This window comes from Coturnix japonica, chromosome 7, assembly GCF_054131305.1.
Source record: "Coturnix japonica strain WE chromosome 7, WE-NBRP24, whole genome shotgun sequence".
NCBI classification, from domain to species: Eukaryota; Metazoa; Chordata; class Aves; order Galliformes; family Phasianidae; genus Coturnix; species Coturnix japonica.
The window spans coordinates 24631170-24656094 of NC_140669.1; the positions used below are offsets into that span (position 1 = coordinate 24631170).

Here is a 24925-nt window from a genome sequence, read left to right on the forward strand (position 1 = left end):
GTTTATGGGCATGTGCATGAGACCACTGACCTTGTTAAGGTGTACTTAGCCAGGAAGCCCCTGGCATCTCCTGCATTCTGAAGCTTCAGAAACTATTTTTTTTTCATCATGTAGAATGTTGCAATGCAGGGCTCTGCTAGGCTGCGTGATTCTGGGGTCTTGAAGGAAGATCAAGCTGCATCGTCTGTGTTTGGGGTGAGGCTTCTTTCTTAGATTTGAGCTGCTATGGCGAGGCAGGCAGGAATAGGGTTAACGCACAGCAGTATATTGCCTGAATGTGTTTCCATTTACCTGACAGATGAAGCTACACTGGTGAAGTTTAATGAACAAATGAATGAATCATGCATTATCTTGGGATGTAGTCCTTGTGTGAAAGGAAAGTACATAAATCTTCAAACTGCATAAAAGGAAGACAGTGAGGGAAAGCGCTCAGATAATTCTGTTTCTCCATACTGATGCACTGCTTGCTGTTGTGGTTTTTCCTAGTAATATTTAATGTAAAGGTGCAACCTTTTATTGAAGAAATTGTTCCATCAGTGATTTTTTTTTATTCTTGTGGGTGTTTCAGGGAGCGTTAAGATGGCAATAAAGAACAATCCGCTGTTCTTCCATTTGATTTTCTGTATCCTGACAAACAGTATATCTTCATTTCATTCTTCCTTGCTGGGAGATTTTCACAGAGCAAGAGAGGGGAAAGGATAACAATTTGGGTGTTTTACAGGGAGGTAAGGGGTAGGCAACACAACCTTTCAGCTCTTCCTCTGGCAGTTATGCACTTCTAAGTGGGGGAAGAAATGGGAATTCATACTGCTTAAGGGCTAGCTCCATGCTTCATGCTGTTCTCTGGGTATTAGCAGCTGGGTATGCAATGTGCTCGCATGCTGCTTCTCAATCAGAAGGTGCGCGTGGTGTGTGAAGAAGCTGATAGCAGGCTGAATGTATTTAATTTTCAGTACACTTCATTGTAAGCATTCACAGTAACTGTTAATGATTTATATAAGCTGCTTTTTAATTAAAATAAGTGTTTCAATATTTACTGGAGCGCAGAAGCTCAGTCATTTCAGACAGCGGCTGAAATCCCAGGTAACTGAAGCAATTTGGTGTGGTTGTGATGTGGCTCTCTGTGCTCCATGTTTCTGCAGTGGGTTTTACCCATGATAGTAAAGCCAAGAGAGCTGCTGGTGCACACCATGCACTTTGTGTCCTCCCTGAAGGAAGATGCTGACTTCCTCCCTGCTATTTCAGGAGGTCGTTAGTGATGATGAGATTAGAGGTTTACATCTTTAGGTCTAGGTCATTATTTCTAATCTAATCAATGCATTTGAAAATGTTTCCTCTAATAACATTGTAATGACTTTACATGATTTATCATGCTTATCAAAAGCATGGTTTTAAACATTTTCATATTTAGAAGCTTCTGGGGGAAGAGCGTACATTACTATATCATTGCTACACCAATTTCCTGCCTCTCTGTCTCCCCAGTAAATCAGAACAACCCAGGCAGTGCTGTTAGGGTGATGTACAGCCTGCCCTTGGAGCCAGGCCCTCACAAACAGAACCAAATCCTTGCGCTGGGCTGGTTTGCCACCACCTCTTTCATAACTCAGCTGCGTGCTTTGCCTTGATATGAGATAGTCTATTAGCAGGCTCATGATAAAGGAGGAAATAACCATCTGTAATGTGGAGTTTGACTGCAGAAAATGGCTTTTATGTTGCACGGGGGATGAGATAAATAGCACCCTGCAGTGGGAATGGAATTACTAAGGCAATGCTGGAGCAGTGGTGTCACGACAGCTATGTGCTTACTCACAGGCTTTTGAATATAGCGAATCTGAGTCCTTGATGCTGTTTGTGGGATTGTTCCTGGAATGTATTATTTAATACAAAATATCTGTATTTTTAAACAAACCACAGCACACCTTTGGGTCTAGGCAGGAGAAGGAGGAGCAGGAGGCATTAGCTGTGTTGGGTCCATCAAGGCTCAGTTTGAATGCACGTCTGCTGCTGCTTTGTGTGCTGCTTACACAGCTCAGCTGAAGTGAGAAGTTTAGTCACAGCCCTCAGCCATGCTCCTTTAGGACATGGTTTGTATGGATAAACTGTGGGGGCTTACTTAGTTTGAAGATCTGCTGAGAGCCCCAGATGAGAATGAAACCATTGTGAAGAGCCTCTGAAAAAACATAGGCACTTCTGAACGTTCTCCTTCATTGTCAGTGCCCTTGGGGGCTTTGGCTAGTGTTTCAGAAGCAATGAGGAGATGCAGTGCTGGAGGTGCCCATACTGGACAGTGTCCTGCAGCTGGCTTAGGGGGATGCCCCACTTGCGCTTTGGGGTGTTGGTGCTCTTTGCTGTTCTTGAGGTGGGAAGGACATACCTGTCTGGTGTTGCTTGGGAGATAAATGGCCAAGTCATCCTCCCCCTGCCTGCACCATTCACTGCTCCCCAGGCAGCAGTCCAAATACAATATGTAGAAACTTAAGGGGGTTTTGCCTGCAGCATGGCAGCAGCATTGTGACTGGGGAGACAGCAGTGGAACTGGCAAGTGGCAGTAGGCAGATGGTAGGTCTCACACTGAAAGAGAGGATGTGTAAACGACCCAACATAGGTTTTAACAGTCTTGTTCAGAGCCAGAAGTATGTTGCTGTGCAAGCTCTCAGTCTAAACATCCCTGCAAAATTTCAAGCCTGAAGTCTACTGGCATTTTATTAACTAGTTCTGGCAGCTGAAGTGGTTGCTGTGAAGCAGAGCATACAGTCCAGGTACAAGGTGACCTGGCCATGGCAGCCCTTGGTACATGGCAAGGCTGTTCCTACTGTCGCAAAGCACCTGGTCTCACCACCATTTCAGTGCAGGACTGTTCCCAGTGAGATTACGGCATGTTGTGGGACTGTGCTGTTTCTGCTCCTTTCTGTTTTCCCTTGGCTGATCTGTGTTAACAGCAAGACTATGTGAAGTCCTAGTCCTTGATCCTGCAAGCACATAGGTGGTAGCAAACAAATGTTTAGGAAGAAAATAGAACCCTAGGACATGGTTCAGTGGTGATCAGTCCCTGATGCTGGCTGACCTGTGGACTGCTTAAAACTTGTGCTCTTTTATTTATGTTTGTGATGAAATAAATCTGTTCAGCAGCACCTATGCATCACCGCTAACATTTTAATTTGCAGTTAAAAGATTTTAATTAAAAACTGACATCATTTGGTGTGAAAAACGAGTGAATTGAAATTATACATGCAGTCTGAACTCATGTCAGTTTATGTATCATTTTCAAGAACAGCTCTATCAATAGCAGCACATGCTGGAAGGGACCCATAGTTGCTCCTTTTGTCTAATACTGTTGTTATTCTATAGATGTAATTACAAAAGTTTTGTGCTGCTTTTTCCGGCTTCTCTCTGCTGGGGTTTTTCTCTTGTTCTCTCTTTCTATCTTTCTGGATGCTTCCTCATCATCTGTGTAAGTCATGACCGCTCTCTGTGTTTCACAGAGATGTTCATGTGTAAAGAGAACGTTTGCTTTTGGAACGGCCCAGGATGTACCCCAGGTTGGTTGGTTGTTTTAAATAATACAGAATGCAGGGGAGAAGCTAATGAGGTCTCTCCATCTCAGGTGTGTGCTGGTGCATGGCCTGTGTTGGTGCAGCTGCATGTGTGTGCTCCTGCATGTCTTCTAGTACCTATGTTGTCCCTTCTCAGGTCTTAGGTCTGAGAGTGGCTTTGTTCCCTATTCTGTGTTATTCACAAATGGAGTATAAACATGTCCAGGATGTGTACTTAAAATATATTTATTTAGCCAAGCATTGTCTGTCTCTTTGGTTAAGAAACAGCGCACAGGCTTACAAAGGGAAACAACTGAAAAGATTTTTCCAGGCTTTCTGGTTCTATTCCCATAAACACAGGCATCTCACAGACTGAGGCATTTTCTGTCTCTGAAAATTCTAGTTAGATTATGGTAGCGTGTCATTTCACAAAGCTGCGTTTATGGACTGCATGCGTGAGAGTGAGTTTTGCTTCAGTACTGCACATGCTCTGCACGAAACCAGGGAATAAATCTGTGTCATTGATGAAGTGTATGTAAAGGAAACGGCTGGGATAACATGGCACTCATGTGCATCTTTTCTGTGATTACATAAACAAGGACATTAAAAACAAACAAAAAACCACAGAGAAGCTTTGCAGATGTTATGTATGAAACCAGCGTTTGGTATTATTTAAATGGAACCACTTTCTTTTCCCCATTATTTTGCATTTTTCCATTATTATGAAATTCAAGATCAAATACATGGTTTAGGTTAAGTGATTAAGCCATTTCTCCTACCTTCCCCCGCAACTCCTCCTTGTGGTCAGAAATGAGCGGGATTTTCTTCAGCTAGGTGCTGTGTTCTGAAGGTATCTCAAGCAGTCAAGCTCAGGAATGGTGTGCAGCTTCTCTTCTGGATTTGCAGAGAAAAGCCTGATTTTACTAAGACAGCCATTTGGCTTATTATTACTGCATGCTGATGTAGCTCTACCATGAAGATGCAATTCATGGAATGTGGGTTTGCTACTGTACTAGGGAAAGGCAGTGGCAGATGACCAGTTCTAAATTACCCAAAAAAGAGTGATGGTAACTCTCCAGTCAAAGAAAAGAAAGATGTGCTTACCTGTCCCAAGGATTAGGACTTGTCAAATCATCCAAATGGAGGGATTTCTACCCAGAGATCCTTCCCTTGTGGCAGCCAGCCCTTAAATGAGGTTTAGGGAAGGGATGGAACGTGGTCCAACATTTCTTTCACCTGGCTGTGTTCCTTCACAGTCATTGCTCAGTCATTGGTTCAGGCTTTGACTTAGCAATTCCCATACAAATACTCTGTAAACAGGGGTGGTTTCGTGGCTCATTGTAACAGCATCAATGGCATATGCTGCTGTTTTGCCCATAGTTACTGCCATGTGACATCTGTACTCATATTTTTTAGAAATGAAATGAAAGGAGAATGTGTTTCATACCCTGGCTTGTATGTTCACCTATTTGGAGTTCAGAGTTTGATTTCAACCTTGTGTTTCCAAGCAGGCAGACAGCAAGAAAACTCTCTTAAGTTTAGCATTAAAGTTCTCAGTGTACAACTGAAAGAAAGCTATGAACCCAGCGATGTGACTGCCCAGCTCAGTCAGCCCTTGAGAAATGCTCTGCCCTTCAGTTATTTGCAGGCCCGGCTTCTTCCCTTCTACCACTTAAGAGAGATCCATATTGACCTCAACATCAGGAAACGTGTTTAGGCCACTCTCAAGTGTATCTTATAAAATGGAATACAGTGATTAATTTCTGGGTAGTGTGATTTGTAGTTCCGTTCCCCTTTCTATGTTGTGTTTGAGTTTCTTCTGGATGATGTGATTACTGATGGATAAAATGAGATTTTGTCAGGGCAGAAGACAGAACCAATGTCTGAGTTTATGCTGTGCCAGCCCTTTAACACAGAGGGAACATGACTGAAATCAGTGTGCTGGCTGACCATGTGTGACTCAGGGCAATTCACTGTTGTTTGTGTCTTAGGATGCTGACAAGTTGAAATGTCAAATGGCTGCTGATGAAGCACTCATTTTTCATGAGTGTGGTAATGCCATTTCAATTTGCTGAGATGCAACGGTGTGCTTTGATCAATAGTCAATATTTAGCATATGCAGAGTAGCTGACATACCTTGATATCCCCAGTAGCTGGAAAGATCGGTGATAGATAATTCAGTTGGCTTTAGAAAATGAGCTAAAATGCATTTATTTATATATTTTTTACAAAGGATGTTGTTAAAAACTTTTTTCCTCTTAATTACATGCAGAAAGTTGATGATGTTTCTTCTCTTTATGAATAATGGTCATGATCCCAGTTGAAAATATTATCAGGAAAAAAAACAACAAACTTGCAAGTCATCTTATTTGCATAGAATTTAGAAGATGAAAACCTATTCTAAAAGCTTGTGTATTGAAATCAGCAGGGGCAAAAGCCATTTCAGTTAATGAGTTATTTCTGTCTGATAATTCTAATGAGGTTTTTTTAATCTAGTTGTGAATGACTTAGTGTTACTACAGTATTTTGTTTTCTTCTGAGTGCAAACATATCTTGAAAGAACGAGTCCAGACAATAAGTTGTAAATCAGAGCAGGGTCTTCATGAGCCACATGTGCTATTCTGTGGTCTAGGCTCACTGTCATTAATGGGCGAGTAAGGCTTTGTGAAGTAAGAAATTGCATTCAGGTTCACACTGCAGACAGTGTTAGGACATTGGTGTTTCATGCCAATTCCCCTGGTAAAATGCAAGGCTGAAGTGTACACGTACCATTCAACACAGACAAAGACACACCATGCAAATTCTGATTTTTACTGTAAGAAGCATGATGGAAGGTGCTAGAAACTGCACCAAAAAGCAGTGTATGCCATATGCAATAAGTAGAGCAGTTGTGCAGCTAGATAAGGTAGTTCACATAAGAGTTGCAATGTTCTGCTTCTGAGAGATGAGACTTAATTAAGACAGATAAATTCTCCTGGGTACAACAGAGCAGTTCTCTGGGTACAGCCGTGATTATACTGTACTTCTTTTAAATGTATTACCAAAGTCTTTGCTATTATAATCAAACAGATGTAAAATGTCTACGTAAAGCTTTGCTTTAGGATTAAGACTGGAAATTTCACGAAGAGCTGGCAGGCAAAGCAAGTAATTTCTATAATTTTCATTTTTCAATTATTGTCCCGTTTTGATCTTGCACTAAGAGACAGACACATTGACATATTTACAGTAATATCATTTTCCTTTGACTACCAGCTGGAAGACGTACAGTATCATCTGTGAAAACCGAGCTTTCAAGTTGGCTTCTCAAAACACATTGTGTTTGGTTCACTTTGTCTGTCGTGGAGCAGTGTGTCAGTGTTCATTCCTCACACACCCACGTGAAGGAATAAAAAATAACGAGAAGGAGAAAACAGGGAGTTGATATTTTAGGAGAACAAGAAGACTTTTTTCTTAAAATCTATCTTTTTCCTGCATTTGCTTATATAAAATAAATAGTCAGGTTCTAAATGGATATAGTCTAAATGTTTCCCCTCTGGAAACTTCTGTTGGCTCTGAAAGTCTTGAGAAGCCAGGACCCTGCTGTTCAATAAGGATTTGAGGAGGTACTGCATGAACAAACGCATAGGGGCACCTCTTTCACACTGAAAAGTATGTTAACACGTGGACTGGATAACTATGGGGACCAAATGCGTGTGTCTGTATGACTAAAGCTTTACATGAGCAACTGCTAAACGACACAGTTTCTGCAAATCAAAAGCTGTTTTAAAGGACCCATCGAGCCAGCATTCTCTTCTGTTCTCACTTTTGTCCAGGGAAAAATGGTCTATGGTGGTTAATAGCAATTGCCTTTGTATATTTTGTTTGTGCCCCCTGTAAGTAGCTTCCATCCTTATCCTAACTATGTACCAATGTAAAAAATGCAGTTGTCTGCTTGGCACGCATGACTTTTGCTATATTCTCTGCAGTGTAATCTAAGTCAATCATTCTGTCCCAGCTTTCAAGGCGTAGTGCACTCATGCCATACTCCTGCTAATATTTGTGAAGTCAAACGCTGCTGGTATGTAACCGATGTCATTTTGGTCCTATTCAGATTGGTTTGGGGAGTGTGCTTGCTGGTGCTGATGGTGGCTGAGCAGGGGGGTAATGGATGCTTGTGGCTTTGCTTGGAGGAGGTGAGCTGTGGTGGCAAGACTGGGAGAGAAAGGACTCTGCTCAGGGAGAATGGTGACTGCTGTGGAAGGGGCCCGTCCTCACCCTCACCAGGTGTGCATGAAGTTAGACTCCAAGTGGAGAAAAAAATATTCTCATATCTAGAATAATGGAGCAAACTTCTGAAGACAGGTGGGATTTGATTCCTATCCCAGTATCTTCATTAAAGCTCAAAACACCTCTGCGTTTTTGGTTCCCCATCAGATGCACTCTGCAGCAGGTATCCTCCAGTTCAAATTGAATCTCTAGCTTCAGCATTATTGAGTTCTGAGTGTGTTAAGCACAGTAGTGCAGCCGTTCTGTAACTGTGCTGCTTGACTAAAAGCACTGAAGCTTTTACATGAAATCAGGAACAAGAGCCCTGTGCTTTCTGGTGGCATTGATGAGCTGGTGGATTGGGACAGGTGTTATCACATGTGGTGCATCACAGTGTGGTGCTAGGAGGGTCAGAGACCTGGAAGGGACAGTATTAGATTGGAGATACCCACCTCTATGCTCCAGAAACAGTTTTGAATCCTGTGAGCGTGACAAGTCCAAATCCAGCAGTATTTTCCAGGCAGTCTCCCAGGGGTCACTGGGCACAACTTGAAGGTAATGGTACCAATTTTCTGGTAGAGATTCCAACATTTTTTTTTCTAACTGAACATTTTCTAAGTATGCCATGTGTACGTAACTACTGGGGGGTTTCATTTAGGCATTACTTTCTCCTCATGAAGTACTAAGCATGGTGCTACACAGCAGTTAGATTATAATTGTACCATGGTTAGATTGTGGTTTTTTTTTAATACCCTTATGGCCATTAATTTTTCAGTGTTTCAATATTTCAATGTTAGCAGTATGGAAACAATTATGCCAGGTAGGTGCTAAATTTCAACCATATAATGCATGTGCTGTGTGAAACCCAACAGACTGTAATATTCAGGCGTGCAGCTAATTCACTCGTGAGAAAAAGGAATGATAATTGCCGAAGTACATGACTAGAGTGAAATTACATTACTGCATTACTACAGTCCTGTGTTTATTTAAGCAAAGCAAACAAAAATCTGAGCTGCTGGAATTAGGGACATTCTGCCTTTGAAGGCACATCATTTTGAAGAATGGGATAAAAAAAGAAGTTAACATCTCACTAGAGGAAAATCAATAATTCTTTAAATAAACTGGATGTTTGTGATGCTGCTGGTTGCCTAACAAAGCACTCCTAACCTGTATCTTTTACTCCTGATTTTGATGAGTAATGTGAACATTCAAGAGTCTACGTTGCTAGGAATTTGCTGTATGCCTACTTATTAGATTCATGTACTGTGATTTAATGAGGCTACCACAGCTGTCCCTTGAGTACTTGTTTCCTTTTGTAGTATTGGGGAAATCTTTGCTTTTAAGGCAGACGTTTAACTTGTTATGCTGACACTAAGTAAATCACTGCAATCCCTATTTTATTTATATATTGGTTTTAGCCAGGCCAACTCCCTCTTTCCGTACCAGAGTGAAGCAGCAGGGCTCATGGCTTGGCACAGGCTGCTCTTTATATGGGGATTACATCCGCAGGCGTAACTTAAGCTTACTGTTTAGCTTTTCAACCTGGGGATGCTGAAGGTGAGTACAGCGCCTATAGCATGATGTACACAGGTGCTAAGGAAAGAAACAACCCTACAAGTGGAAGTAAAGTACTTAGCGTGCTGCCATTTGTACCCGACTGTACCAACCCCTGCACCTCGAAGACGCTTTCCTAAATTCATCACAGTTTCCTTGGAGGAACTAATGCCTTTCTCAGGTGTGCTCAGGTTGCATTTGTCTCTTACAGAAAGTCAGGATCTTTAGGCTACACCCTTGAGGTAAAATTTCACCCTAACTACATTACAGATTGATCATATTCATCTTTGTCGTCTGTCTCAACCAATTGAATAATTCAATTGAGAGGCAATTAGAAAAACAATTCCATTAAAAGAATTTATCTACCTTATTCTATTGGTTTTTATTAAATTATTTTTTGGATCTTTTGCTGTTGTATGTAGTAGTTGGGGTTGATCTGAACCAGCGTAAATGTGATTAATGAAAAAATAATGTAAGTTGATTATAAGGGGCTTAAAATAATATGATTACAGTACGGAGATTTGGGTTGCTTATTGGATTATACATGTTATTCCTGGAGGATTGTTATAAGATTCAGAATGAAATTAAATTGGCCGTCCTATTTTGGGTCCCTGGTGCCAAGTAATCTACAACACCATGATACCAGACCATAGGGCGTAGTAACATTCAACAGTTTTCTCTGGAAAAATATAAGATAGAATTTTTGAGCTAATACTTAGCCAATCGGGCCAAAATACACTGTGGAAATCTGGTCTACTCTCCATTGTATAATACTTAAGTGAAATCACATTTGATCTCATGAGATGTGGTTTTGGAAGGAGTGATGATGAATGCGTTTCGGCTGGTGGAGACTTAGTTGCTGGGAGGTTATGACCACGGCCAGCTATCCACTTTTTTCCCCCCCTCTTTTTCTTTTTTTGAAGTTGTCTTTTTTACTTTGCATATGTCAACTTCCAGCTTGTGAATGTATCATATGACAGTACTGATCTATATATAATCATCTGTGTTCTGTAGCAATGTCAGTCTACGTTCTGAATTTCTACAACGTCAATAAAGAAACTTAATTTGAAGGTCGTCTTAAAGTAGGTTGACTCATTATTTAATTCAGCTACTGAATGAAACTGTTAAATCCTGAATGAAAGTGCCCAAATACGGGCACCAAATATGCCTCACTTCATAAGTCACAACAACATCTCCTATTTTCAGTTGATAACCTATTGCTTTCTTGTAGCTGATTCTTTTTCCTGTTCAAAAGACAATGTTATTAAGTAGCATCACCTTATTTCTGGCTTGTCTGGCATTGGTAGTGTTTTCCATGGACTGAGTGAAGATCTGAGAGTGTTTAGGTGATGTAGCTACATCCTATTGGTCACTATTTTGTGTCAGATTTTAAGGGCTTCCCATGGATATGATGGAGATCTCTCTCTTTTTATCTTCTTGTCTGAAGACTTTTAAAATTAAAAAATAGAAATTAAAAAAGTTCAACTAGGTCAAATTCTCAGTGAAACCCTCCTTAATTTTAGTTTAATTTTGTGGGGTTTTTTTTCCTATGTACAAGGGATACAGAGAATGTTAGCACGTAGCACAAGCATACGGGGCAGTTGCTGAATACTTTTTTACCTGGTGACATTGGGAAGGTGCTATAGTCTCCATGTTTTGGGAAGATAGTGTTGTGGCATCCTTTGTGCTTGCTGTGGAGCCAACCGATCCCTCACTAGCAAATGAGATGAATGTTAATGCTGTGCTGAGATGTGTAGTTACTGCAGTGCTCATTCTGCTACTCCCCAGGGCCATGGTAGCCCTTATGCCAGGGTAAAGCCTGTGCTGTGTTTGCCAGTGGAATTTCCAAGTCTTCCTTGTTTGTATATGCACAGTGCTGTCAGGAACACGCTAAGGCATTGATGTTTCCTATCTTTATAGCCCAGATCTTCATGGTTGTTTTTTTTCTTGTTTATTATGCCAAAAGAATAACTTGCTTAGATTGTATGGGAACACTAATGAATGGGATTTATGTTCCTTGCAACATGATTCCATGAACCTAGCACCAGAATGAAGCTCACTCATCTTTAAGTATTGCCCCTTGCTCAGTTTTACACATAAACCTCAGAGAGGGGCTCCGTCTTCAGTGTGTGTTGTTGAACAGTGTTGCAGCAGCAGCAGCAGCCAGAAGCAGGGTTTCCCATCCCAATCTTCTGTGAAGGCTCTTTAGCTGTAGCCCTTTCTGCCGTGCTCCATGCTTTGATCAATATGAAGCAGTCACCTCTGTGAACCTTTAAACCAATTCACAAGTTTTATATAAGCATAAATGGGAAAAGCTCAAACAGTCTGAACTCCACCAGTTATTCTTAGCACTGACTTGTCTCCAGACTGGATTTAAGGTACAACTCTGATCAATTAGATCTAAGTCACTTGGGACCTTTCAGCCTGAGAGAGACTTCTGCTTTGCCACCTAGTATTTAATGAAGGCCCCTGGTTTTTAACTCACTTCACTGTGGTTTGAAGTAGCACAGATCTCATGTTTCTCAGTACATTCTACTTGTCTGCAGATGAGAGGCTAATAAGAGCTGTGCTTTGCTTTGCAGGGAGTTAGAAGCTCTGTAAGGCAGATCTGAGACTGCTACTGTAGGGTTAGTTGTTTTAAACAAACACCCCATTTAATTTTTGCCACCAGGTGCATTGAAAAGAGAATCTGTAGAGTACTGAGGGTTTGTACTACAGAGATCTCCTTGGAATGCTGCAGGTGAGAACTCATTTTCCCAAGGCTTGCCATTACTGCTTCTGCTTGAAGACAAACAGTCTCTCTGTCTTCCTCAGGTTTATATTTCCTTAGAGCATGAAGATAAATTTAATCCATGTCCAAGATGCTCTTAGCGGCTCACAAGCATTGCAGCTTGCAAGCAAACAAAATGTATGGAAATAACAGGACAGTTGGGAGAGGTGGTGTTTGGAGACAACGTCCAGTGGGCTATGTGAGTCCCTTCCAAACTAAAGCTATGTGGTTAAATACAGGTAGGAATAGATTTGGCAGTGGGGGATTCATAAAGGTTTATGTTCCAGAGGGAGAATGAGGATCTATGAAAAATGTACATCAGGTAGGGTCTTCCACAGTGTTATTCAGAGGTGTTGTGTGTGTGCATTGAACTGCCATGCAGGAATTTATTTCTGGATAGGAAGGAGTTACATACTTCAGTATGGGCTGCCTTTGTGGAAACTAGCTGAATGATGAGGTGTAAAGAAAGAACTTGAGGAACAACCATGGCAGAAGGAGCTGGGAAGTGGTAGGATCATTCCAGGCACTGAATGCTTTCTTGACTTTATGCTGCATGGCCCTAATCATTAAAATAATACTAATAAAAAAGTTGGAATAGTAATTACAGTGTTATACCGTGCCAGAAAATAAACCTTTCTTCTGTTAGATGGACTTTGTTTTTGGAAAGTGCTTCCAGATGGTGTCTTTGTGTTCTGCCACTCTTTTCCTTTACTCTCCTTTGTCATTTATGCTTAAAAAGTGTATTTCCTCTAAGGATTAATTGAATGGATGTGGCAATGTTAGCGAGTTTAAACAACACAAATCTACACAACAAAACATTCTTTCAATAGCAAATCATGTCGGTTCCAATGTTTTTCTCAGATCTATTCCAGCCATTCTTTTCTCTCTGGCACTGGGTCATTTCTCTCCAGCCTACATTCCTGTATTTGAAAAGGTTTTTTAGTAGTGGAGAGAAAGAGGAAAGCAGACAAGCTGTTATAATCCTGCCCTCTGTTGAATTTCTCCAGAGGGGACCATCCAGCATCTCATCTAAGTTGAGCTACTTTCTTTACTGCGTTTTCCTGCCCTCAGAGCACCCATTCTGCAGGGTGACATTTCTTCCCTTTTTGATGAGAAGCTCATGGTAAAGTTATTATTACCAGGCTTGGTGACAGTCCTTCCATAACCATTCCCAGCAGCTGGGTGATCCTGGAGAGCACAAAGGAGCTTGCTGAAAATGTTGATATTGTATTGTTCCATTACGTGTGTATCTCAGTTCTTAAGAGTGGGTGTGTTAAACTTTGGATACAGTTCTTATTCCACGTATGCTTGAGTCCCTGAATTAGCAAGAATTTTGCTGTGAAAATACTACTGCAGTGTTATCATCTGCTCTACTAATCTGTCGTGCTGTGTGTTTTGAGCTGTCGGAGTCCAGAGTAGGACCACAAAAGTGATCAGAGGGCTGGAGCATCTCCCCTATGAGGACAGGCTGAGAGCTGGGGAATACTCAGCCTGAAGAAGAGGCTTTGGGAGGACCTTACAGCAGACTTTCAGCACCTGAAAGGAGCCCACGGGAAAGCCGGGGAGAGACTTTTTATAAGGGCAGGCAGCAACAGGATGAGGGAAAATGGTTTTAAAGTGGAAGAGGGTAGATTTAGACTAAATATTAGGAAGAAATTCTGTGCTGCAAGGGTGGTGAGACACTGGAATAGGCTTCCCAGTGAGGTTGTGGATGACTCCTCCCTGGAAACATGCAAGGCCAGGCTGGATGGAGCTGTGAGCAGCCTTGTCTAGAGGGAGGTGTCCCTGCCATTAGCAGGGGTTTGGAACCAAATGAATCTTAAAGGCTTTTTACAACCCAAACCATTCTATGATTCCCAAGTGCAAGGCAGAATCCCTATAGCTGCCTCAAGATTTTGTCTAGTTGTTGAATGCCTGTGAAGTGCTGGCTATTTTGTGCTATCAGTAGCCAGCATGGATGAAATCTTTAAGTATATAACCTTTTCTTTGCTGTTCTATGAATGTTGCAGTGGATGTCTGATAATTGCATCCTACAGGCCTTGCTGGGGGAGATTACAGGGAGTTCAGCTCATTGGTTCATTCTGATAGCAGAGGCTGTAATGAGAACAGATGAAATCTGTGAAATGGACTTTTCGTGGGTGCTCTGTGCTGATGGCCATAATATGGCTGAGATTCACAAAAATAAGTAAATAAATCGTTGAGTCCAAATAATAAATACGTTTCTGTATAGAGCATTGCTACCTGTAATAATAGCCTGCCAGTGCTGTGGGTTCATGCTTTGAGTTGCCTTGTGGGTGAGGTCTGGTTGCAGCCCTAACACCAGCGCTGACTTGATGTCCTCTTTGCTCTGCTTTACTTGATTGAAGAAGAATTACACTATCATATGTCAACCAGCTGCAAGATGTTTGGAGTGGAATTAATGACACTGATTTCTTTAACATAAGGATACATTTTTCCTACTGCAGTTTTTGTACGCCTTTAAAATGTGGAGGATTGGGATTCTCGGTGTATGACAAATACCTGGAAGCATCTTAAAAGATCAGAATGAGTACCCTTACTCATGGCCAATTAAGTGGATCATCTGGTGTTTCCAGAACAGATAGTTTTTAGGATGCAGCATTTATCACAATCTATTTGTGAGGACAGGCTAAGCTGTCTGTTATTGATTTCTTAGTGCTAAGTTCACTTAAACGGCAGAGCTCAGAATTAAGCTTTTCTTTTAGGTGTGGTGATATTCACTGGTGAAAATGTGTATTGCTTTTTGGGGAAATAGCTCTTAACTGCACTTAACGAGTTTATCTCTCGACATCAATACTGAATTTAACAGCCTTTCACAGAAGCCCCGCAGCTCTTTAAGGGCTTTTGGTGTTTTCAGTTAGGGAAGCTTTTCCCCTTTCTTGTGCTCCTTAGAAGCTTGGAATGCTGTTGATGTGTAAGAGGTCCTTCAGGTAATTAGATTTCAGATAAATTGCGCTTTAAGTCCGTGTGCTGGGTTGCGATTTTACAGCCGTTATTACTGCCCTGTTTCCTAACTTCAGACTCAACGATTTATGTCCTGTAGTTTTGCTGAAGGCAGTGGGATGAGGTGGGAAGTGTTTATTCATATATTTTTCTTTTTAAATCTCCCATATTTATTTCCGTTAGTTCTTTGATTTAAACAGCAGCAGATCGAGTGGTCAGAGGTTAGGCTGGATAGGGTGGAGTTTTCCCACAACTGCTGATGGCTTACTGATCCCACTGTTTATGTATCCAGTCCCCGTGACGAGGATGATGTGTGCAGCAGAAGAGCTTCTACTATTTTAGGATTGGGACTCTGCATCCTTCCTTCAGCAATCTTTAGAAAACAGTCATTTGCAATTTTAGGATGTGAGGCAGACCGGCACTCAGATAAGTCAGACTGGGGACAAGAAGCTGGAGAGATGCTCCGCATGAAAGGATGTGGGGTTGCTGGCTGATGGCAGGTGAATCTGAGCCAGCTGTGTGCCCGGAGCCAAAAGGGCCGACTGAACCCTGGGGGGGCACCAGGCCCTGCTAGCACTGCTACTGGGCAGGGGGAGGGTGCCACAGAGAAAGTAGAACTATTAGAGAGCCTGCAAAAGGGGTCACAAAGATGGGGAAGGGTGAAGCTGAAATCAGGTTTCTTCAGCTGAATATGTTTTATGAAGGTTTCATTTATTTCTTTTAAACCACAGGATGCCGGCTATTCTTAAACAATATGTAGCTTGTGCTTGCTATTTCACTAAGCTGTGTTAAATGAGGGTCATCTTTGAAGTGTATTTAGTTTTCAAAATGCACCAGGAAAGAAAAAAGGTGTGTGAAGCTGATGTCTGGACCTCTTTTTCTGGATGCAGTGCAAACCAATAAATACTATCGAATTTAATTGCTTCTGGGTTTATTGGCAATTATTCTCAGCGTATTTCACGGGAAAGCACTCTATGGATTGAAGTTAAGCTTGCACATGCTATGGAGACAAAAAAGGAGTAACAAGCATCAAATGGAAAAGGAAATAACGCATTCCAATGTGATCCAATGTTTCTCCTAATTTTATTCAGGACACCCTGTTTGTGTGTGGTTTTCTAAGAGCTGGCCTTTCTCTTAGCAGTAGGACAGAGTTTTAAACTAAAGGAGTAAAGGTTTAGATTAGATGTTGGGGAAAGTTCTTCACAGAAAGGGTGGTGAAGTGCTGGCACAAGCTGCCCAGAGACGCTGTGGGTGCCCCCATCACTAGAGGTGTTCGAGGTGGCTCTGGGCAACGTGGTCTAGTATTTGATCTAGTGGTTGTCAACGCTGCCTGTGGCAGAGGGTTAGAACTTGGTGATCCTTGAGGTCCCTTCCAACCCAAGCTGTTCCGCATACCATCAAATCCTCTGTTGCTAACCAATACTGGGTACCTCAGTGGAAAAAATGCATGCTTTTGTCCTTCCTAAAATTCTCAATTGAGTAATAGTCTAACTATGGGTTACCTAAATCTGAATAAATAAGAGGGGGAAAAAAACCCTCTTCTAGAATGTGAGGTGTAATTGACTGCATTTATTTATGTTCATCAGCATGTACTGCTTGAATATTTTCATGGCTGTAGTTGTGTATTAAAACATGTTGCATTAATGCAACCACAGAATGTTTTAGCAGAAGACCAATTTAAAAAGTAGCTGACCCAAAGCACTCAGCTCATTGACTTTATTTTCTCTCCAAAGACCTATTCTTATATTAAGTTCTTCAATAAATGGCTAAAGTGATACTTCCAGTCAACAGAAGTCCTTTTAGCAGTTCAATGAGAAATCTTTAAGCTAAGAAGTTTAGTGGTTTTGAGTTTGTTCCCAGTAGATCCCGTGCCTTTAAGACCATTTGTGTGTGTCTGGTGTTTTGGGAATATATCAGATGTTTCTGAATGGAGTGAGCAGATGACAACAGCAATTTTGTAATACTGTTTCTGCTGACTAATTTGCTGGAACTGTCTATACAGAAATGCCAATTACAAGTGAAGACATTCTCACCTAGACTTTTGGTCTGGCTGGCAAAGCTGTGCGAAATCCTGCTTGAGTGCAGGCAGTGAGGGGCATCAAGAAGATAGCAATGGGAGAGGATGCACAGCATGACTAGTACTAGGGATTAATTCAGGATTTGCAGGGCAGCATGAATTGAGGAAGGCTGAATGATACAGCAGATACATGGGAGCTGCAGGAAGCCAGCTCATGGTGCAGTCCAAGGTGTAAAGGCTTGAGGAACTTACTGACTGTAGTATCTCAGACTGGGTCTCCTGGGCTGTTGGGAAGCTGGTGTGTGGTGTGCTTCTCAGGACTAAGCCTGAGTGCAGTGGGATGGAAGGCTGTGTGCAAGCACCCAGCAAGATTTCCTCACCTGAGATCTAGGCAGGCAGCGAAAGTCCCTTCAGTGGCAGAAGGCAGAGAGCTGGAGTGGTATCTATGGGAAAATGGAGGGAAAGCAGTTGTGAGAAGATTATGACTATATGAATTACAGCCTTGAACAGTGTTATAAAAACAATGTTTTGTAGTTGGTGGCTTGTTTGAATACTAGCGGATTAGATGGAATTCATGCAGAGAAAAAGAATGATTTGCAATTTATAATTATTGTGAAATGTTTTGAATTGATAATATGTGGGCAAAGACTTCAATTTAGTTGCTGAGCTAAAATTACAAAAAGCTTTGCAGGCAGCTGGGTTTACATCCAGCAGTAAGTAGGTAGTTGATACTGAAATGACAGTCACATGTGCCTAAGTGCCTTCTCAAAAGGAACTAGAAAATATGTCCTAAAGAAAAGGTTTGAGATTTCTTGCTTGGTTGTCCTTCATTTTCCCATAGTATTTTGTGGTCTTGGTATTCAGGAAGTTCCAAAATAATTGCTTTTTAAAACGCTCACAGAGATGAGCAAGTGTGAGGAAGGTTGGGGCTGAGCAGGGGAGTAAATGGGGTTGTCACACAGTCATCCATGAGAGACACATTGCTGGTTGTGCAGAGGTGGTCGTCTCTGCTTGGTGAGAGCATCCCTTGGCAAATGATACTAAAACATACAAATAAGAAAGCCCAGATTCTCCTGAGTGTGAATCTCAAGTTTGTTTGGTTTTGTTGTCATTTTACATGAGGTATCTAAGACGTCAGAAAAGAGGCAGAGGCATTTCAGGAACTCTCATGCTGAGTGCCAAGCGTTCAAGTGTGCCCCACAGGCCTGGTGGTCTGTCACAGACTCTCCTCCCAGCCTTGCTTTGTTGACTTCTTCCCCTTCACCTCCTATGCACTCTGAGACTCTTTTCTAATGCCTTTTTATCCCAAAGTTTCCCTTCTACATCTTTTAAATCCTGTTTGTAAATGCAGTTCCACCCAACTTTTAAGCAGATCTGAATTAGGTGCTGGAGCTTTGCACGAAGCCCTCTTCCTGTATCTTCTTTGAAGACATGACACAACTGAATGCTGTCTCCTCATACCTCTAGCAGGTTGCTGAAATCTGGTGAAGAGTTTAATAGCTGCAAATGTCACTCATGGAAAGTTAGTGCCTGAAATGCTGCCATCAGTCAAGTCACTCTATGATTGTTTTATAGCTCAGCAGGGAACTGAATGGTGGGAAGGGATGATATGTTGTGTTTCGAGGTTCAGGAGAACATGAATTATCTTTACATAAACATATCTTCTCTATTATTTATATACTTGTGGAATAGCCAAAGAAAACTTAATCTTTTTTTTTTTTTTTTTTTTTTTTCTCTTTAAACACAATTATTCACAGGATCCTTCAAACCAGAAATGTGGAAGAAAGAAAACAGTGTCCTTCAGCAGCATGCCATCTGAGAAGAAAATAAGCAGCGCTAGTGACTGTATCAGCTTTATGCAGGCTGGCTGTGAACTGAAGAAAGTTCGTCCAAATTCACGGATTTATAACCGTTTTTTTACTTTGGATCCTGACCTGCAGGCTCTTCGTTGGGAGCCTTCCAAAAAGGACCTTGAGAAAGCCAAGCTTGATATTTCTGCTATAAAAGAAATCAGACTAGGGAAGAACACAGAAACGTTCAGGAATAATGGACTTGCAGACCAGATTTCTGAGGACTGTGCACTGTCAGTAATTCATGGTGAGAACTACGAGTCCCTCGACCTGGTTGCCAATTCAGCTGACGTGGCCAATATTTGGGTATCGGGATTAAGGTACTTGGTTTCTCGTAGCAAACAACCCCTGGATTTGATGGAAAGCAGCCATAATACCCCACGGTTTGCCTGGCTGAAAACTGTCTTTGAAGCAGCAGATGTCGACGGTAACGGCATAATGTTAGAAGATACATCTGTGGAACTAATAAAGAAGCTTAACCCCACCTTAAAGGAATCAAAAATTAGATTAAAATTCAAGGAAATCCAGAAGAGCAAAGAGAAACTGACAACACGAGTAACAGAAGAGGAATTTTGTGAAGCGTTCTGCGAACTTTGCACAAGACCTGAAGTTTATTTCTTACTTGTGCAGATATCTAAAAACAAAGAGTATCTAGATGCCAATGACCTCATGCTGTTTTTAGAGGCTGAGCAAGGAGTGACCCACATAACAGAAGAAATGTGTCTAGATATTATACGCAGATATGAACTTTCTCAAGAAGGACGTTTGAAAGGTTTTCTTGCAATTGATGGATTTACTCAATATTTGCTGTCCCCAGAATGTGATATTTTTGATCCTGAGCACAAAAAAATTGTCCAAGACATGACACAGCCCTTGTCACATTACTACATCAATGCATCCCACAACACATATCTAATTGAAGACCAACTCCGAGGGCCAGCTGATATCAATGGTTATGTCAGAGCTTTAAAAATGAGTTGTCGGAGTATTGAACTAGATGTCTGTGATGGCCCAGATAATGAGCCCATTATTTGTAACCGTAACAACATGACATCACCACTTTTATTTCAAAATGTTATTGAGGTGATAAACAAATTGGCTTTCTTTGCATCAGAATACCCCCTTATTCTCTGTTTAGGGAACCACTGCTCAGTGCAACAGCAGAAAGTTGTGGTACAACACATGAAAAGGATCTTTGGAAACAAACTCTACACAGAGACACCTTTAACTTCAGAAGCCTACCTCCCATCACCTGAGAAACTGAAAAGGAAGATCATCGTAAAAGGCAAGAAGCTACCCTGCGACCAGGATATACTAGAAGGGGAAGTCACAGATGAAGATGAAGAGGCTGAAATATCCCGGAGACTGTCAGAAGACTTCTCAAGGGAACCAAAGCTGATCTGGCTCTGCAAGGAGTTGTCTGACTTGGTGTCCCTATGCAAATCTGTCCAATACAAAGACTTTGAGACATCCATGAAAGCTCAGAATTATTGGGAAATCTGCTCCTTTAGTGAAGCAGAAGCCAGTCGAATTGCAAACGAATTCCCTGAAGATTTTGTCAACTACAACAAAAAGTTTCTTTCCAGGGTGTACCCGAGTGCTATGAGGATAGACTCCAGTAACTTAAATCCTCAAGATTTTTGGAATTGTGGTTGTCAGATAGTGGCAATGAACTATCAGACACCAGGGCCCATGATGGACCTGCACACTGGCTGGTTTCTACAGAATGGTGGATGCGGGTATGTTCTCAGGCCTTCAGTAATGCGTGAGGAAGTGTCTTATTTCAGTGCAAATACAAAGGGCATTGTTCCGGGAGTTTCTCCCCAAGTTCTACATGTCAAAATAATCAGTGGACAGAACTTTCCAAAGCCCAAAGGTGCGTGTGCAAAGGGGGATGTCATAGATCCCTATGTTTGTATAGAAATACATGGGATTCCTGCAGATTGCACTGAACAAAGAACTAAAACTGTTCAGCAAAACAGTGATAATCCAATTTTTGATGAGAGCTTTGAGTTCCAGATCAATCTACCAGAGTTGGCCATGATCCGTTTTGTTGTTTTGGATGATGACTACATTGGGGATGAGTTCATAGGCCAGTATACCATCCCACTGGAGTGCCTGCAGCCTGGATACCGGCACATACCTCTGCGGTCTTTTGTTGGTGATATCATGGAGCACGTTACGCTGTTTGTTCATATTGCAATAACCAATCGGAGTGGAGGTGGAAAGGCCCAAAAGCGCAGCCTCTCAGTGAGGATAGGAAAGAAAGCAAGGGAGTACACCATGCTGAGGAACACTGGGCTCAAAACTATCGACGACATCTTTAAGTTGGCTGTGCATCCACTACGAGAGGCCACGGACATGAGAGAGAACATGCAGGTATGGCTGTTGTCTGCATTAGTGTATATTGAACATGGCAGCAGAGGTTCTGATGAGCCCTGCCAGCAGGGAAAGCTTGATGAAACTGGAGAAGTGTCAGGCCCACAGCCATCTCGGCTTTTAAATGGGCTCCATGAACGCTGACAGTTACAGGTGTTATCTAACAGGCAGATATGTGGCTAGGCAGAAAATGTTTAAAAATCAATATATCCTCTCTGAACGCACACTTTACTGAATATGTTTATCTGGAAAAGTAAAGCAGAAGGTAGTTTTACATCCCCAGGCCTCACATCATAAAAACTTCATTTATTTGCTTTTTTTTTTTTTTTGCTGGAAAATGTCAGCAAGCTTTTGTTTTGCTAACTCAGTGAGGGCTATGCTATTTTATTTCCTTTTGGGTCTGAGTATGAGAAACAGTCAGTAGATGTGTCATTATTGTCTACACCACAGAAACCCATCATGCTAAGAACAGCACATAGCTCTGAGCGCCTGTTGCCACTGTTCAGCCAAGGGCTGTGAATGTTTAATGTACACAGCTGACGGCTGCTTGGTTTGTAATTTCCGCCTTGCTAAATAGCTGTATTGCCTTGCCTGGCTGAGTGCCTGCCCAGACAATGGTGATGCACCGTGGCTCAGATGCTCTCCTGGCACCTTGTCCGCTTGCCTAAGCTGCAATAAGAGCAACCAGAGCTCACTGTGCCTGGTTATACTGTTGTGGGCAGCAAGAGGTGATGCCACAGCAAGGCCAAGCCGACTTGGTGCTGTCTTCTGCTATGCTGGGCAGCTGTGCAGGTTTGCTAAGTGTGAGCTCAGCTCAGAGGTCCATGCACTGCCTAGAAACAAAACTGAGGAGCAATTAGACAAAGAGTTTCCTTTAATGAAAAGCTGAAATCAGCCACAACTGACTATCTCCTTGGTAAAGGCACATAAACAGTTCATTTTTCTGCCTTGAAAACAGAAGAAAAATGCGTATCACTTTATTGACCCCACTCTTCTGGATGGAGTCTAAAGCAAATTAGATGTTGGCAGCTAGAAAAGTTTACAAAATGACATAAGTTTTAAATCACTCCCAAAGGAATAGTCTAAGCATATTTTTAAGAATGGGAAATTCTTCCCAGCCTTCCCTTTCCTGCAAGCCTTGAAAGTAACTAGTTTGAGCTGCTGACTCCACCTTCTGTCAAGGTCAGGATTATGTACATGCACTATAATGAAAGAAAATGTTCTTTGACTTTAACTCAGAAATAGCATTAATCTGCCTGCCAAACAAAATTTCAGTACAAGATCTTGTTCTTGGGAACGCTCTGTAAAGTCGTAGTCATTAGATTCAACTGCATGCTAATGTATTTGATTAATGAGAGACTTCTCTCTTAATTAGTTGGTCATTTGACTTTGTTCACGAGGACATTGTGGGGTGAGTTATGAGTTGTTATATTATTCTGTCACTTAGATTTTTTCTGTGTCATGGTCACAGGTTGTATGACTTGAGAAGCTAAATTATTGAGGGTGAGTCAGCCATACATCCACTGACTTGATAAATAAATAAGTTGTCATATGCTAGTTGGGTTTGACCTGCAATATCCAGTATTGATTTTCTTACATGTGACCTATGAAGAAGAAAGACTGTTTGTGTTTCTTTATGATGTGGTAATGCAGGGCTGAAAACAAAGTATGTTTTGCCTGCCTGCCTTTCCCATGGGAAATATGAGGTCTGTCGAATTTGTTCTTGCTGGAGGATGATAATGACAGGAGAGTGAGGTGATTACAGCATCAAAAGCAATCGGACTCCAAACAGTTGAGAAGAGAAATTGTATTTTAGGCTGGTGGCTTGATAAACCGGGGACCAAAGCTTGTCCCCACGGGGGCTGGATTTGCAATGCAGAGTAGCTGCACAACTACCCACTGGGATAGCCTGGCAATGTTGTCTTGTTGACATCTTGAGAATGAAAGCAAAACTCTTAAAATTCTCCAGATATTGACATGACCCTTCCAAGCTTGAAGGTGTGCTTGTGCCTGTGTGTACACGTGGCAGAGAGGGAAGCCCCAAGGCAATGACTGTATGCTGGCAGGTGGGGAACTGATGGCAGGTGTGGATTTGTGCAAAACTATTTCTTTTTCTTCCTCCAGAATGCCATGGTGTCCGTTAAGGAGCTGTGTGGGCTGCCACCCATCGCAAGCCTGAAGCAGTGCATCCTGACCCTGTCCTCAAGGCTCGTAAGCAGTGAGAATGCACCCTCTGTTACCCTCTGTATGAAAGACGCGTTTCCTTACCTAGAGCCTCTGGGGACCATGCCCGATGTGCAGAAAAAGGTTCTGGCTGCATATGACCTGGTAGGTGCTTCCCATTGCTACCTGTGTCTTTTCCCACAGCTGCAAGAGTGGCAGGCTTCTAGCTGGCTTTCTTCTGCCTGGAAGTTTCTGTTAAATGAATGGAGCTCTTCAGGCAGTTTAAACTATACAAAATGGTCCTTCTATCATCCAAATCACAACACTGGGCTTTTTGTTGTTGTTCCTTTTTTGCTTTTAAACATGGCTGTGACTAGCACATGTTGGCACTTAAGGAGCGACTTTGTTTATAAAAACAGCAGCAGTTCAGCATGTACCAGTGCCTATTTGTCATTGCCCTTGAGAAGGGGCAAGATTTGTTTCCCTTAACTTCTTTCCCTTCAGCAGAGAGCAAGGCCATCAAAACAGGGAGGCAAAGCTGAGCTGTCCTCTCCCAATGCCTTTCTGCAGCACTGTACGTAGTGCCTGTGTCCCTGCTAAAACCAAGTAAGTGTCTTTGTTTGAGAAGATGCAAAAGAAATGTTTTAAAATGCCTACTCTTTCACACAGGGATGGAGAAAGTGGTGTGGTACAGAAATGCTTGCAGAATGTCAAGAGACGAGCTAAAATAATTTGATGCTGCTCAGCCTCATGTGCTGAGCACGCGTATCACAACTGTTTGTGGTCGAGGAACAGCTGTGTGTGACTTGTAGCAGGAGTAGTTGTTCTTATACCTCTCATATTATTAGACTGCCTTGTATCTTCCCATGCTTAGTAGCTGATCCATATCAAATGGTAGAAAACTGCATAGTTTTGTGAAATGTGACTTAAATATCACGCTGTGGCAATTAGACAACATCACAATGTATTTACAGTGCACAGCAATTATTTCCACTGCTTATGTACATAAGGAGTAAAACAGCAAGCAACCTGGGAGGCATCAGATTGCTTCCAGAGACCCTGAAGCGTTATAAAATTGATTGCATCTTTGACCAGCTATTCACTGTGCCAAGTGCCCTCCTCTTTTCTGTCTCAAATTTTGCTGTTTTAACACACTTCTCAGGAGAAAGTCAGATTGCAGGGAAAGGGAAGCGACTAAATGTGATTAAAAGATATGCTACAAATAGTCTGAAAAGAAACAACAACTTTGGGTTCCTTCCAAAGAGGTTTTTATTATTTGAAGGTAATGCATTTGTGGTAATAAACTACCAGCTGTATCAATATTAGAATGAGAATTTGGATGTCCAGACACCTGCCATATTTAGGATGGAGCCATTACATACTGTGATGCTTGGCTGAAAGAGCAAATACCACAAAATAAGGATTTCTTTCTATATTTGGAGGTCTGCTTATG

At 41.9% G+C, this 24925-nt stretch overlaps 1 protein-coding gene across 1 annotated transcript in view; it reads left to right on the forward strand.

The window, feature by feature from the left end:
• The window catches only part of PLCL1 (phospholipase C like 1 (inactive)), a 172497-nt gene that overhangs the window by 113244 nt on the left and 34328 nt on the right, over positions 1–24925 (forward strand). The window contains exons 2-3 of the mRNA XM_085553405.1: positions 18838–21309; positions 23434–23637. Of these exons, the coding sequence (XP_085409531.1) occupies positions 18838–21309; positions 23434–23637 (2676 nt within the window). The remainder of the gene's footprint in view (positions 1–18837; positions 21310–23433; positions 23638–24925) is intronic.